Source organism: Oncorhynchus masou, chromosome 11 (assembly GCF_036934945.1).
Source record: "Oncorhynchus masou masou isolate Uvic2021 chromosome 11, UVic_Omas_1.1, whole genome shotgun sequence".
Classification (NCBI taxonomy): Eukaryota; Metazoa; Chordata; class Actinopteri; order Salmoniformes; family Salmonidae; genus Oncorhynchus; species Oncorhynchus masou.
In genome coordinates this window covers 37,929,126-37,945,895 of record NC_088222.1, presented here as the reverse complement: position 1 = coordinate 37,945,895, position 16,770 = coordinate 37,929,126, and the positions used below count along the sequence as shown (strand labels likewise).

Here is a 16,770-nt window from a genome sequence, read left to right as displayed (position 1 = left end):
CCCCTTTTCTCCCCAATTTTGTGATATCCAATTGGTAGTTAGTCTTGTCCCATCGCTGCAACACCTGTACAGACTTGGGAGAGGCGAAGGTTGAGAGCCGTGCGTCCTCCTAAACTGACCCTGCCAAGCCACACTGCTTCTTGACACACTGCTCACTTAACCCGGAAGCCATTCGCACCAATGTGTTGGAGGAAACACCGTCCAACTGGTGACCAGGTCAGCGTGCAGGTGCCGCGCCCATCAAAGGAGTTGCTAGAGCGCGATGGGACAAGGACATCTCGGCCGGCCAAACCCTCCCCTAACCCGGACGAACCTGGGCCAATTGTGCGCCGACCACATGGGTCTTCCAGTCGGGGCCGGCTGCGACACAGCCTGGGATCGAACCTGGATCTGTAGTAACGCTGATGCAGTGCCTTTAGCCCGCGGTCCCACTCGGGAGGCCCTCGAGCTCTCTATTAGTGTGATTTGTGACACAAGGCTACAGCCATGTTACTGTTTTAGAGGAGGGGAGCGGGAGAGAGAGATTCAGAGAGGGAGACGACAGAGGGAGAGAGAAAAGCAAGAGAAAGAGATGATGAAGAGGCAAAGAAAGCGTTGGAACGGGCCTCTGAGAGCGAGGCTTTGTTAATGTTTAGGACCTGAGACAATAGGCCTTTTACTGTGTGTTAGGGGGTTAATAAGGAATGAGTCACTCAGCTGGACAGCTAGCAGGCTCCTTCCTCATTCCCTCTCTGTTTATCTGGACACCGCTGCAGTAGTACGTTAGGCTAGCCGCTACGCTAAAGATGCATTACATTCTGATAATGTTGGCAAAACATGCCCACATGTTGAAGCAAATAACTAGAACTTGGAAGGTTGAGATGACACTAACTAAATGCACTAGATAATGTGTCTTTTACATTGGGAAAGGCGGTTCTAGTATTCGACATGCTTCGTGTCACACGGGGACTTTAAACAGCCTACCTGGATAACACCCACAGTGCCTTCAGAAAGTATTGACTTTCTCCATGTTTTACAGCCTGAATTTAAAATGGATAACATTTTATATTTTGTCCCTGGCCAACACACAACACCCCGTAATGTCAAAGTGGAATTATGTTTTTCGACATAAAAAGCAGGAGTCAAAATGTGCTTAAAAAGGTCACATAATAAGTTGCATGGACACTGTGTGCAATAATGGTGTTTAACATGATTTTTGAATGACGACCTCATCTCTGTGACCCACACATAGAGTTATCTGTAAGGTCCATCAGTCAAACACAGATTCAACCACAAAGACCAGGGAGGTTTTCCATTGCATCACAAAGAAGGGCACCTATTGGTAGATGGGTACAACAACAAAAAAGCATTGAATAATAATAACATCGTCAGTGAAGAGCCAGTCCGGTCTGGTTCAGCGACGGTGGGTTTGTGCCCATAGGCAACGTTGTTGCCGGTGATGTCTGGTGAGGACCTGCCTTACAACAGGCCTACAAGCCCTCAGTCAAGCCTCTCTCAGCCTATTGTGGACAGTCAGCACTGATGGAGGGATTGAGTGTTCCTGGTGTAACTCAGGCAGTTGTTGTTGCCATCCTGTACCTGTCCCGCAGGTGTATTGTTCCGATGTACCGATCCTGTGCAGGTGTTGTTACATGTGGTCTGCCACTGCGAGGACAATCTGTCCATCCTGTCTCCCTGTAACGCTGTCTTAGGCGTCTCACAGTACGGACATTGCCATTTATTGCCCTGTCCACATCTGCAGTCCTCATTTCTCGTTGCAGCATGACTAAAGCACATTCACGCAGATGAGCAGGGACCCTGGGCATCATTCTTTTGGTGTTTTTCAGAGTCTGTAGAAGGGCCTCTTTAGTGTCCTAAGTTGTCATAACTGTGACCTTAATTTCCTACCGTCTGTAAGCTGTTAGTGTCTTAACAACCGTTCCACAGGCGCGTGTTCATTAATTGTTAATTGTTTATGGTTCAGTGTTCAAACCCTTTACAATGAAGATATTTAGATTTTGACTAATGATCTTTGAAAGACAGGATCCTGAAAAGGGGACGTTTCTTTTTTTTTCCTGAGTTTATCTGTATTTCAAAGTTCAATAAATTTGCAAACAATTCTAAACATGTTTTCACTGTCATTATGGGGTATTGTGTGTCAATGTAATCAATGTTGATTTCAGGCTGTAACACAACCAAGTGTGAGGGGTACAAATCCTTTCTGAAGGCCCTCACCTTCGGGGTTCAAGTACAGGCTGTACTATTCTCTATCTGAATCATAAATCACGTAGTGCTTTCTTTGCTCTTAATGTAAACGGTCTGATACTCCCCCCATTTTATACGTGATATACATAGAAGTTAAAGTTGTACAACGAATATAATTCATATCCAGGTAGTGGCGTACAATAAGTGATACGGTGTGTGTGGAACAGAAATATGACACTATATGTCTAGTCTGACCCTGTTGGTTACAGGGTGGTGGGGTGGAATAGGATTTGGAGGGCACAGAACTGTGCCATGGCTTTTTGACGAATGGTTGTAACCGACCACTTCCTGTTTCCCCTCTGCTCTTTCTCTATTGGACGAATGCTCAGGGCACCGTGTACACCAAGACCAACGCAGAGATCGAGATGAAGAAGATCAATAGAGAGGAATTCTGGGAACAGGCCAAGGTAGGACAGAACATGATTCCAACTGTCATGAGGAAGGAAACGCGGGATAGAAGAGGGAGGGGAGTTTGACTGGAACAAGGACTCTGGAGCAGCAGTGTTATTCGTTCGTCTTTTTTCCCCTCTACCTTTTCCTCAGGCTAGTAGTGTTCGCATGAATAGCGGTTTCAATTTGAGTGTGTGTGTAGGAGTAGGATCAAAACAAAGTCAAACCATGTCCCCCTTCCTGAAGCATTGCCACTGGCCAATGAGATGCGATATGACATCCATTGCTGTCTGTCCTTAAGGATTCAAATTCATATAACCTAATGAGGGGGCGGCTTTGCCCTCTGCAAGTTAGACTCAACTCTGAAATGCAACTTTATCTGAGTAGATTTCCGTTTACAAATTGCCTGTTGATTTAGCTTCCTCTCAATAGGACCAAAGCCAAGTGTTCTGTTTTGCATTTCAGTCTTTGATGTTTTATGATGTAGTTACTAATTCAAAGGGATTATTGAAATATTTTTTTCAAAAAAATTTGATTGTTTGACAGGACAGATGTCAGTACCGATAGGGAGACCGATGTAGAGAGGGGTACTGAGGGGCTCGAACCCCCATCGCCACGGGGGCATATTGTGGTCCGGAAGTCGGAAGCTGAAACCGCTACACCAAACTCCAGCAGAGTTAATGAATTATTAAACAAATAATACAATCTATTTCTTGGTTCTTTGTGTGTACCAGCGTGAAGAAGAGTTGAGAAAGGAGGAGGAGCGGAAGAAGGTTGCAGAGGAGAGGCAGCGCTTTGAGGAGGAGAGAATGGAGCTGGAAAGGAAGGAGCAAGAGGATAGAGAGAAGAGGTACCGCGAAAGGGAGAGGCAAATTGAGGAACACAGGTGGGCCACCGTGACTTATGGGTAATGTGAAGTATCACTGTAAACTCTTGTGATTGATCCATGTGGTAACTTTGTGTGTGTGTGTGTGTGTGTGTGGAGCAGAAAGAAGATGCAAGAAGAAGAGGAGGCCAAAGAGAGGACACGGAACCAGCCCCTCATAGTAAGTGTGTGTCAGGGCTGGAGTCAATTTGAATTGAAGGCTGTCAATTCAGGAAGTGATTTAAAAATGTTAAGAATCAATAAAAAAAAAACTTTTGACATCTTTTAATCAACAGTTTTTTAGAGGTCATTGAAATTAAATGTATTTACATTTACTTCCTGAATTCATACTGTAGTAAGAGCCATGGCCAGTATTTGTACTCTTTAAGAAAGTGTGTGTGTGTGGTAACAGAGTATGTACTGTGTGCATATTCTTTGTTCTGTGCCAAAGAGGGTCTTGCCTTAGTTACTCCACATCACTGATAGAGGCAGTCTGCTTTTAGAGTTAATTTCTCATCTAATTTTGAGACTAGTCATGAATCATTGATATTGTCTGGGGAGAAAAATTAAGAAGAATCAAGAATGACATTTCCTGTTTAAAAAAAATCCAACTTTAATTCAATAGTAGCATCAACATGAATATTTTAACCCCGACACAACATGAAACAAGATTTATTCTCCAAATATTGGGTCCCACAATGTTTTCACTTATCTCCTTCCTCTTACCATTCCACTATAGCCACTGTTATTTTAAGACTCACTTCCTGCAAAAACAATACTTCTGTTTTCAGAATGCCTGCTTTATATGTCTGTGTTTCTGTGATGCAGTGAGAACATAATTATGTACTAATGTGGTTGTATGAAATGGTAGACATCTTTTATGCTTCTTTATTGTTGTTTCCAGACAATCATACTGCCATCCTGCTCGTGGTGGATGACATCACTGTGATTTAAAAATGTAGACTCTGCTACCCCCTGCTGGACAGATGTAGAAGATATAAACTTTATACTCTTTCTCTTGGTATCTCTGTCTTTCTCGTGCTCTCTCGCTGTCTGCAGACAGCAGAACCTAGCTATGAGGATCTGGGGAAAGAGAACAAGGAGACGGAAGTGGAGGTGGGTTGAAAAACCATAGCATATAAACACTGCTACTACAAAACACACAGTCACTGAGACGATTGATTTTGTTGTACCACAGCCTGCTTTACTTTGCCATGATATAAGATTGTGTCCCACTGCTCTCCAGTGTTAAGTTGAGACAGTGAGTAAAGCACATTGTATCTTAGACTCATGGCCTGTATATGTGTGTCGTTGTGACAGTAGTACTCCAGGGTTTTGGATCTGTGTTAGTGGGACGACTCAGGCTACACTAGGATATGTGTGTCTGACTCTGTGTAAGAGAAATGCTGTGATGTGAGTGTGTCTCACAGGGGTGCCTGTGTGTTCTAGTTGTGTAATGTTGTACTGTATGTCTGTTTGTTGACAGGAGGCAAAAGCACTGATTGCCCAGCGGGCGGACAACCCCAGGGAGTTCTTTAAGCAGAAAGAGAAGGCTGTGACCACTGGTGTGGACGTCTCTCCCGTCTCTATCCACAGGGCCGGTAAGACCAGAGGAGAGAGAGGGAGGGAGGGAGGGAGGGTGGGTGGATGTCTTTGGGTCACCAAAACCACCATCGTCTTGTCATTCACCTCGTCACCTGCCTCAGTCCCTGGACTGTACTGTGCCCACCCCCCCCCCACCCCCACCCCCCAGTGTGTCTGTTATGACTGGTAGTGGACAGAGCCCTTTGGACCAGACAGCTGGATATCCCACAGAGATCTGGAAGCCAGGAGAACAGTTGGTGTAGAATTCAGATGAAGATGAGGAGTAATCCAGTTGAAGACAGATGAAGCAGAGAGACGGATTCTCTAGCAGTGTTCCCTTGCAGACTACATAGATATTGATAACAAGTGGAGCCAGGTGGAGCTGAATGGAAACTGGAAGAAGTGCCTGACTCGGTGAGGGTCTCTACTGAATAAGACTCCTGTCCACCTGCAAACCCAAGCAACCAAAGAATCTCCTGAAACAATCTGTTTCTGTCTACAAGCAACGGCATATTTTCATAACGGACTACAGCTGTGTGCAGTTCAAGTCCACCTGAAGATACTGAACTGAATCCATGTTCAGTTCCTTTCTCCATCATTAATGAGCTTGGTGCAGAAGAACAGGGAGACGAGGATAACTTCAAAGAACAGTGCTTCTCATTTCTACTACATCACTACTTTGTCCACAGTGTGTCATTATCACACTAACCACTCTCTCTTCCTTTCTCTCTTTGACCTCACTTCTTTGGTTTGATTCATGGTTGTGCGTCTATTTGTCTTGTCTGTCTCTCCATTCATCCATCCGTACGTTTTATTCCTCTGGTGTCTCCCTCTGTTCTTCCTCCGGAACCTCTCTTGGGTGTCTCCTCTTCTCTCCTCACTAATGGGTTTATATGGGACCATGCCCATTCCCCCACAATCCTTCACTTCTCACGGGGATCCTCTTGGGCCTTACCTCGTTTTATCTTGACTTTCTCCTTCCTGTCTTCCTCCTACTCTCCCTGTCTCTCTCTCTCTCTCTATCTTGTCTTTTCTTGTCCTCCCTGCGTCTGTATGTGTGTCGCTCCGTGTGTGTGTCGCTCTGTGTGTGTGTGTGTGTCACTCCGTGTGTGTGTGTGTGTGTCGCTCCGTGTGTGTGTGTCGCTCCGTGTGTGTGTGTCGCTCCGTGTGTGTGTGTCGCTCCGTGTGTGTGTGTCGCTCCGTGTGTGTGTGTCGCTCCGTGTGTGTGTGTCGCCCTGGGCCCTGTCTTTTGTCAGGCCGTTTGGACAGCCCGTTACCAGGCCGTTTGGACAGCCCATTCTTGAAGCAGCAGCACAGTCCCAGCGAGCCCAGTCCGCCCCCCCTCTGCACCCCGCCACATGCGAGGCTGCAGCCCACTGCACCTGGTAGGTACTGGACAGGAGGAGGAGCAGGGAGGACATGGAGACCCCCCCCCCCTAGCCCCCCCACCCACCCTCACAGGACCACAGTAGAGAACACTCACCCCCAATCCTTCACCACGAACCCCACCCTAAAGCTTCTGTGGCAAACTCAGCCTCTCTCCTACCCCATCCTTTCTCACCCCCGCTAGCTCAGCACTACTGTTAGCTAACCTGGGCCTGACATGCTCTATTCTATTTCGAGTCCTTGGTGAGCAGGTGATATAGATACCCATGGTAAAGTGGACCATGTTGGGACTGTCTGTAGGAGATGGGTGGCTGTGCAGTGTGCTAAAACCCACGGTGCTCTGTGCTAAAAGTCCTCCCAGTGTGATGACAGATCCCATTACAGGCAGTGTCTCAGTCAGTCAGCACGCTCCTGGTTTGGCCTCTTTCTCTGCACTCCCACTCTGGTGCAGTGTGCTTTTAGTTGTCTTGCTGATTTAAAAAAAATAAATAAAAAAATAAACGGTTTTAATTGTATTTATTTATTTCACCTTTATTTAACCAGGTAGGCTAGTTGAGAACAAGTTCTCATTTACAACTGCGACCTGGCCAAGATAAAGCAAAGCAGTTCGACACATACAACAACACGTAGTGAAGCCTCTAGCACTGAAAATCAGTGCCTTAGACCGCTGCGCCACTCGGGAGCCCCCTTGATGATGGCTGTATCTATCAAAGAGCTGTGTTGATCATGGCCCTTAGTTCGGCCTACTATTGCCTCTTATATATCCTATCACAAATTAATCTTAGTGTGTTAGTACTAACTACACTATCTTGTCAACGGCTTCAACTCTTCCACCCTCTTCACGCCAATGATGTTTACTCCATTATTCCTCTTGGTCACAATGTTTATAGGTTGTCCACTGAGGTCTGAACTTTTATCCTGGGGTTGATGGGATGGTAGTATGGTTAGTATGGCTAGTCATAGTAAACCCTATTGGGCAGGCTTTCACCTGGAGGAGGGGAGGAGAATTATCCAAACCTGCAAACAGTAGGTTCCATGCTTCATTACTTGTTTTGGCGATCTCACTTCGTGTCCACCTTTACCCCCTTCTCCCTACCCTTTTTCTGCTCTCATGCTACTCCTGGACTGTGATGCTCTGCCCGTACACACATACCTCGCGTACCTCCTGAACTATGACCTGTGAGTGTATGTCGTCGTCGAGCTGCTCGTTCATTTGTGTTGCCTGTGGTCTCCGGGCTTGTGTTGTGGGCCTTGTGTGACCGCTATGGATGTTACCTCTGGCGTATGTGGAGTGTTGTACTGGAACTGTACTGTGTCTTAATGTTGTATGGTCTGTCTGTGAAGGCAGCTCTGGTGAGGGTGGCCAACCAATTCCAACTGGTTCCTACTCGACCCAACACCCGAGATATGTCAAAGGTTTCCCTGCAAAGGGATTCCTATACCACCATGAAATTCAGCCTGTACTTTTCACCTCTGCATGTGAAATATTTCCCCCCCTTAAACCGAAACTGTGTTTTTAAATGGTTCAGCTTTGACGAGGACGGGACAATATCCTTTCCTCTCTTCTTAGTATTTCAAGACCCCTAGATTAGTAGTGAAGTGGGAACCCCACCCAAGCAAGATGCTGTAGTGACTGTATATCATCACCAGTCAGTCATCTTTATGTCCTGTTACTCCCAGTTACAGTGATGTTGGTCATTGTCAATGGTTTGTTTGTTGGTGCTTTGGCTCTTAGTAATGACGAGCACATTCCGTTATTGTGTCCGCAGTTCCTGGTCTAAATTGAATTGAAGGGAATTGTGTTTGGTGTATCAGCCTGTATAATGTGCTGGAGTTTATTTGTTGAAGGGATATGAATTCTTTGTCATCGAGATTCGCCCTCCTCAGGTCAAATGTCCTCCCAGGTCATTCTTTGCAATGTGCATTACAGACAGCAGAGAATCACTAGCTGACTCAAAAACAGATTTAGCCACATCACTTAATGTGTCATTTTGATGGACATCCCTCACACACTATTTCTGCTTTCAGGTGAATTCATTGTTTAGATCAAGACAACATCACCATGAAGATCTGACTGTCTTTTTGTGCGAGGTGTCGAAGGATGCCCCTAAGCCCAGATCTAGGATCAGCTTACATTTAACTCCGTGCTAATCATAACCATCGGATGTCTGACCTGTATCAGTGGTTAGGGGCAACTTCTACCTACAGTACTGATTTGAAGGCAGTGTATTGGAGAGGAGAGAAGACTCCCTTTATGGAGTGACTGTTGCTGCAGCTCATGCATGGGAATATAACTGTTGTTGCTGCTTACTGACAGCTAAATGCCCAAATGCCTGCTGGGAAGGACTGACGCTTCACCGCCGCCAGGGATGTCACCCATGCGTCACATGATCTCATCCCCAGCTGCATTTGTGCTTGAGCAGATATACAGCTGCTGTTGCACCATTCAAGTCGCTAATTGAAATGAATAACTACACCATTGTCATCTCCAGTGTGAAATCGAATGCAGTGTTCAGGCTTGCCTAATTGTGCTTATTGTGACCAATGGTGGTATTTCATTGTGTTCATTATGTGATTTTTGTGGTGGCCTTTTGACTGGGTTTAGTGTTTGGTAACATTTTTGAACGTGCTTTTGATTGTGGGGGAGTGCTGTATTTTTATTGTGTTGGTGTTCATTGTGTTGGCGTTGAATGTTAGGTGTCATTTTGATTGTGAGTGAAGGTATTGCACAATGGTGATGTTGGGTGGGGATTATGGGAAGTTGTGGTGGTCTTCCCTCTCAATGTGTGTTGTCTGACCTTCCTCCAGATGGTGATGATGAAGGGAGCTCAGACCACAGCATGGGGACGTCCCCAACGCCTATCCCTAAAATAGTCACCACACCCATCCAGGAGGCAGAGGACGACAGCCGGAACGAGTGGGGTAAGACTGGACAGAGTTGTTATACTGGGGCCTAACAAGGACTTAAATAGTTGTTTTCTGTTTGATTATGTTGCTATATGCCACTTTGTACATGGTTAATTTTAACATTTAAAACTATTGAGAGCCCTGGCCCGTTGGCAATTTTTTTTTAACCTTTATTTAACTAGACAAGTCAGTTAAAAACACATTTTTATTTACAATGACGGCCTACCCCGACCAAACCCTAATCCGGACAATGCTGAGCCAATTGTGCGCCGCCCTATGGGACTCCCAATCACAGCCGGTTGTGATACAGCGTGGCTATTATTTATCCCATACAAAAACACACACATCCACACACACACTGGGACTGTGTTTGCCCAGGCCTCATTTGCCTTCACAGATGGCTGGGCTTCCCCTGCTCATGTCTCTAAGCCCCAGTGGCGCTCTGATCCATATACTGTAGACTATGGGGTATTGTGTGTAGATTGATGGGGGGGGGGGGGGAATATAATGTAATCCATTTTAAAATGAGGCTTTCCAAATGAATGTGCTGTACATTTTACGGACCCAGTATATTTTACAATATTTATCTTTTGTTTGTTTTAGTCCCATCATTCAGCTCCATTCAACCCCTCCCATCTATCTCTGAACCCCCTCCCATCTGTCTCTGAACCCCCTCCCATCTGTCTCTGAACCCCCTCCCATCTGTCTCTGAACCCCCTCCCGTCTGTCTCTGAACCCCCTCCCGTCTGTCTCTGACCATTATCCACTTCTATTTGCCATATATATTTAAACTGTGCCGTGATGTTTCACAAAAATTCTGAACCTTTCGATTCTCATAGTTTCTACAGATTAGATTGTAAATGAAAGCAATTATTTTGCGAAGAGTATTATCGATCGAGTGAGTGTGACTTTTCAAATCCCCCAGCAGTGCTATTTGCAGTTATCTCCAGGTAAATGTTTCAATTCTTCAGCCATTCCTGAACCTGCGACCAACAACAAGCTACATATGGGACAGTACCAAAACAAATGATCTAATGATTCTGTCTCTTCACAGCAAGATCTGCAGAGCTGGGGTGGCGGTATCCCCCATCTCCAGTGCCTTCGGAAAGTATTCAGACCCCTTGACCTTTTCCACATTTTGTTAAGTTACAGCCTTATTCTAAAATTGATTTTAAATTTTAAATAAAATACAAACCCTCAGCAAATCTACACACAATACCCCATATTGACAAAGGCAAAACAGGTTTTTGAGATTAGAAATTGAGCTCCGGTGCATCCTGTGTCCATTGATCATCCTTGAGATGTTTCTACAACTTGGAGTCCACCTGTGGTAAATTCAATTGATTGGACATGATTTGTAAAGGCAAAGACCTGTCTATATAAAGTCCCACAGTTGACCGTGCATGTCAGAGCAAGAACCAAGCCATGAGGTCAAAGGAATTGTCTGTAGAGCTCCGAGACATGATTGTGTCGAGGCACAGATCAGGGGAAGATTACCAAAACATTTCTGTAGCATTGAATGTCCCCAAAAACACAGTGGCCTCCATAATTCTTAAAAGGAAGAAGTTTGGAACCACCAAGACTCTTCCTAGAGCTAGCCGCCCGGGGAGGGGAGGTGACCAAGAACCCGAGGGTCACTCTGACAGAGCTCCAGAGTTCCTCTGTGGAGATGGAAGAACCTTCCAGAAGGACAAATATCTCTGCAGCACTCCATTAATCAGGCCTTTACGGTAGAGTGGCCAGGCAGAAGCACCTTCTCAGTATGGTGAGTATGGTGCCAAAAGTTAACTTAAGACTCTCAGACCATGTGAAACAAGATTCTCTGGTCTGATGAAACCAAGATTGAACTCTTTGGCCTGAATGCCAAGTTTCACGTCTGGAGGAAACCTGGCACCATTCCTACGATGAAGCATGGTGGTGGCAGAATCATGCTGTGTGGATGTTTCTCAGCAGCAAGTACTGGTAGACTAGTCAGGATCGAGGCAAAGATGAACAGAGCAAAGTACAGAGAGATCCTTGATGAAAACCTGCTCAGTAGCGCTCAGGACCTCAGACTAGGGCGAAGGTTCACCTTCTAACAGGACAACGACCCTAAGCACAGCCAAGACAACACAGGAGTGGCTTCAGGACAAGTCTCTGAATGTCCTTGAGTGGCCCAGCCAGGGCCCAGACTAGAACCTGATCGAACATCTCTGGAGAAACCTGAAAATATCTGTGCAGCAACCCTCCCCATCCAACCTGACAGAGCTTGAGAGGATCTGCAGAGAAGAACGGGTGAAACTCCCCAAATACAGGTGTGCCGAGCTTGTAGCGTCATACCCAAGAAGACTCGAGGCTGTAATCGCTGTACTGATTTAAAGGGTCTGAATACTTGTGACATGTATGTGTGTGTATATATATATTAAACTTTATACATTGTAAAAAAAATTTTTTTTATATATATATATTTTAAACTTTATACATTGTAAAAAAATATATTTTATATACATATTTTAAACTTTATACATTGTAAAAAATTATATATATATATATATATAATCAATTTTAGAATAAGGCTGTAACATGACAAAATGTGTAAAAAGTCAAGGGGTCTGGGTACTTTCTGAATGCACTGTATATAACGTTCTATTGGTTGCATGAATTTTGTATTATAATTTAAATGGAAAAATTTGTAGTTTTGACTCGATCTCTTCCTAACTATTTTGCAATCTGTATAGCACAGCTGTAAATTTGTTGTCCCTTAAAATAAACAGGTATACTTTTTTATTTATCACAATATTCTTTAAACAATCGGTCTTTAATGCAGGGCAGACAGACAAGTTCCTTACTTTCTCCCCCTTCCACTTTTGCGGTAATTCTTTAATTAGTTGGTTGTAATTTTGGGTAGCGCAGACGTTTCCATATATTTTTGTCAGCTGCATGTGACAGCTCCACCAGTCCTCTTTATGATACAATTTACAAAGATTGTACTGTTTTTTTTTTTTTGTTTTTTTTTTAAGTTTATCAATTAGTATATTTGAGTTTAACCATAATATTTGTTGTTTTATTTGTTCTGTTTTTTTCTGGTGGATTAAACTGAAATTGCAACCAACTTTCTATAGTTTGTTTTAAAAATGAATGATCGTTGGACTGTTTCGCTTTGTCTCCTATGAGGGCTTATTGATAACTTTTGATAACATTCCCTCTCTCCCTCCCCTCCAGGTGAGCCGAAGCAGCAGCCAGGCCCAGTCCAGGAGTCCACTCCCACCAAGCCCGTTCAGAGCGTGGCCCCCCAGACCCGCCCAGACTCCCAAGCCCCGTCCTCAACCTCGGACGACTACGACCCCTTCTCAGGTTTCAGGCCCCTTCCCGCACCCACTGCCGCAGACCCCCTGGTGGACCTATGGGACAGCAGTCCTCCCACAGGCTCCGCCCCCTCTCAGGTCCTGCCTCCTGGAGGGCGAGTCCAGCCCCTGCTGAGCTTCGACGAGATGGGGGACGTACCATTCTACCCGGGGGGCCCCGGGGGTGCAGAGGACGAGCCCTCCAGCCTGGTGGATGTGGCTGGGACCCACGATATGACCCTGAGCTACCAGCATGCACTGCAGCATGCTTCAGATGACACTCAGCTGATGACCAATGGGGAAACGCTGCTCAAAGAAGGGACTCAGGTCATTACGACATATTACATGACTTGGCATAACTTTACATTATGTTAGCCTTATGCCATGTAGTTACTTTGAAACTACTTTGATAACCAGAATGTAATTAACATTGAACACATTTTCCTGTATTTCATATGTGGGGTTTATGACTTGTTGTGAGTTGTTTACTTTGTATGCCTGTATTGAATCTCTCCTTTTTCTAAAGTGATAATATTATTGGCCACAAGATGGCAGTAAATGCATTCTACATCGGCAGTAGTGAGTGCTGCTGGTTACCTAGAACGGAGAGGATGGAAGTCTGTTCTGTGTTCCTGATATGGAACACAGATTGACACACACAGAGATACACTAACACACACAGTACAGCACTGGATTATACGAATTGCCCCAAGATAACCCAAACTGTACTGTACATGCAGTATACTGAACCGTGTACCCTTGTGATGGCATAGCTGGAGGAAAATGTCTATATGCTGAGACGATACTGTTATTAACTAATCTGTCTGCCTGTGCAGGCGAGCGAGGGTTACTTCAGCCAATCGCAGGAGGAGGAGGACTGCTCTGCTAAAATGAACCCGACGCCAGTGTTTTATAACAAGCCACCAGGTGAGTGAGAGAGCTTCATGTTTGGCGAAGTCAGAAACACGTTTTTTTTTAAAGAACTGCTGTCGCACTTCTTTTTGAAGACAGTCTGATGTGTGATGATGATGGTTATGGTATGTGGTTGTTTCTGCCCCCTCTTTTGACATATTGTAAGACACCCTTGATGAAAATACGAAAACGTGTGTGTGTGTGTGTGTGTGTGTGCAAAGATTGACCCAGTGGATTTGTGGATGTTTATCTATGCACTGTGTGTGTACAGAGATTGACATCACGTGCTGGGACACGGACCCTGTAATGGAGGACAGCGACTAGACGAAGGCGGAGTAGAACAGTCCGGTGGAGGGAAGTAGAAACAACGCATCATCAATGACGAAACTGTTTTTTTAAAAGTAATAATAACAAGTCTTGCATAAAAAAAAAATATCTGTATAATGTTCTAGAATAAAACAAAAAAATGTTAGCCACTGAAAAGGTTGTCGAGTTATTGTTAGAGATGCTAATTGGTTGATGATGAGCTCTTGTTTTTTTTTAATGTATTTCTTATATTTCTCCTTATTTGCAATGTAGAGTAAATAGCAGAGAGTGAGAACTACTTTATTGCGTACTTATATACACAGCTCAGTAGCTCACGTCTGTGTCTTCTACAGCAGATATGACCCCTGTACCAGACAGGTAGCCTATTAAAAGTTAGAGCAAACCCTTTTGTGAGCAATCACAATTATTCCTAGCACAGCCCCCTCCTCCTCTCTCCCCCAAACCTGGGCCCCACCTTCCACCCTCCCTAGTGCCAAGAGTTGCCCTGCTCTGGCCCTCTAAGTGGGCACGGTACCTGGGGGAAGGGCGAGGGGGATCAGGGAGGAAATGGTGCCAAGTGTAATCCTGAATTTGTCAATTTGTCAGTTTGGCCATGGGACCTTACTATTAATCCACTGTAGACAGGTAGAGGAGGAGCGGGGAACCAGACAAAGGCATGGCGGACATCATAGTACAGGCTGGGATAGCAGTACTATTGTACTATATCATAGTAAAACCCTCAAATATATATATATATATATATATATGTGCAAGTCACTTTGAAAAGGAATATCTATCGTAGTTTCTTATTGTTTATACACACATTTTCCCCTCGTCTGTTTTTCTGCTGGGAAAGTATTAGTGCTATCCCAGCATAAAATCAGACGAGAGGAAAATGTGTATATTTTTTACCACCTATTAAAAGTGTACTAGAAATTAATATTCAGGATCTTTGAATCATGGCCATAGCTGTAGTCTCGTTTTGTTTCGTCTCCAGTGAAAACTAGGCAATAACTAATATCTAGAGTACTCAGATGGGAACGAGGACATTCGTCACACGTTGTGGCACTATGAACGGAACAGTGTGTCTTGTGCTGAGGTTGTTGGAGAGCTGCCACACTCGTCTCTGCTGTATGACATGATACCCTTCTTTTCAGTAGACACAAATTCACTATTTGTTTTGCATTCCATCTGTTTAAATTTCTTTGAAAATGATGTAGTTCACATGCACACCCCCTTGATGGCCTCAGAGGCACTATTGTAATTCTACCATTGGGACTGTTGTTTCTGCACAGGTCTCATTCCCTGCTTGACTTTCACCCAGTCATCTCTTTTCCTGATTTCACCCCTAAATGAGAAACAGTACAGTAGACGAGCTTTGCACGTAGGCCTTAGAAATGATTTTGATCATCAAGACTCATTATCCCCTTTATTAATGTTCCAATGTTTAGAACAGATGATTATTGACACGCCCCCCCCTGCACACAAACACACACACACACGGCTTGTAGACTGTCTGTCTCAGTCTTCCTTCATATATGATCTACAGGTTGTTTATTATTGTTACTGTTCAAGGGTAGTTTCATTTCTGAGATTCCACATCTCTGATCTGATTCTAAATCAATCCTGTCATTCTTATTCATAGAGATAGAACAGTTCTCTATTGTTCTATCTCTCTGTTCTTACCACAGAGTTCTGAGTGGGAACCAGCAAGCAATAAGAAAGAAAAAAAACAATGTTGTTTTTTTTGTCCTGTAAATAGTGTTTGATATTTAGTAATGTACAACTAATGATTGACTAACACTTTTGTTGGGGGGGGGGGGGGTCATTGTGGCCCTTATGATTATGACACTTTAAATTGAGGCTTGTTGTGGGATTGAGTGAGATTTTTAAATGAAGTTTCTTTGAAGAGAGATTTGAAATGTGAGTCGTGGTGGGATTCCATATCCCTCGCAGCCTTTTCTGTATATGAGAATCACCTCATGCTTGGTAAGAGCCGACCAACCTGCATCTTTAGCAGTAACTGACACCGTTTCCACATAATTTCAATGTATACTTCTTCACTCTGATAACCTCCTGGTTAGTGATTATTATTATCTCCCTATTGCACTACTAGGAGACTACTACTCTACTACTACCCCTAATACTCGCCCCAAAGCAAGGCTTAGCTGTTCCTTGGCTTTACTGATCTCTTTTTATTTAAAAGATAGAAATAAAAAGATTCTCTTCCCTCTTTTGCGTCCGCTTCTCACACTGTTTTTTTTTTAAATAAGCGCAAGATCTTTTGTGACATGCTAGGTGCTGATGTATGTTAATAAAAGACTTAAAAACCTCCAAACGATGACTTCAGAGTTTTGATTTGAAATTTTTTTTCTTTTTGCCCACTTCTCCCCAATCCAGTTGTACAATTGGGGCAGCAGGCAGCCTCATGGTTAAAGCATTGGGACAGTAACCAAAAGGTTGCTGGACCAAATCCCTGAGGTGACATGGTAAAAATCTGTGGTTCTGCACCTGAACAAGGCAGTTAACCCACTGTTCCCCGGTAGGCCGTCATTGTAAATAAGAATTTGTTCTTAACTGACTTGCATAGTTAAGAATACATTATTTTATTTTATATATATACATTTTAAAAAAAAATCCAATGCACTTTTGAGCACTGAAATATTATCATGACTTGAGGAAGTGCAAAGGGAAATGCATCATAGAGTTAAATAGAACATTAGAATGAACGTTGGCATCCCTGCAACGTGGCATCCGTCTTGGTCAGGGAATCTTATAGCATATATTGTTGGAAGTTCCGTTTTTTTTTTTTTTTTTTTTTTTACATTTAAATGATCTAAGAAATCAAATAAT

The 16,770-nt window shown here is 44.1% G+C and overlaps 1 protein-coding gene across 6 annotated transcripts in view; it reads left to right on the top strand.

The window, feature by feature from the left end:
- Window positions 1–16,255, top strand: part of LOC135548636 (drebrin-like) — a 117,435-nt gene extending 101,180 nt beyond the window's left edge. For 4 of the 6 annotated variants that reach the window (XM_064978443.1, XM_064978445.1, XM_064978439.1 and 1 more), the window contains exons 6-15: window positions 2,574–2,651; window positions 3,369–3,520; window positions 3,623–3,680; window positions 4,559–4,615; window positions 4,986–5,100; window positions 6,340–6,468; window positions 9,278–9,391; window positions 12,578–13,026; window positions 13,536–13,626; window positions 13,883–16,255. In XM_064978443.1, coding sequence (XP_064834515.1) covers window positions 2,574–2,651; window positions 3,369–3,520; window positions 3,623–3,680; window positions 4,559–4,615; window positions 4,986–5,100; window positions 6,340–6,468; window positions 9,278–9,391; window positions 12,578–13,026; window positions 13,536–13,626; window positions 13,883–13,935 — 1,296 coding nt within the window. In that variant the 3' untranslated portion in view covers window positions 13,936–16,255. The remainder of the gene's footprint in view (window positions 1–2,573; window positions 2,652–3,368; window positions 3,521–3,622; window positions 3,681–4,558; window positions 4,616–4,985; window positions 5,101–6,339; window positions 6,469–9,277; window positions 9,392–12,577; window positions 13,027–13,535; window positions 13,627–13,882) is intronic. The other 2 variants (XM_064978442.1, XM_064978444.1) reach the window with 2 other exon arrangements.
- The last annotated feature ends 515 nt before the right edge of the window (window positions 16,256–16,770 follow it).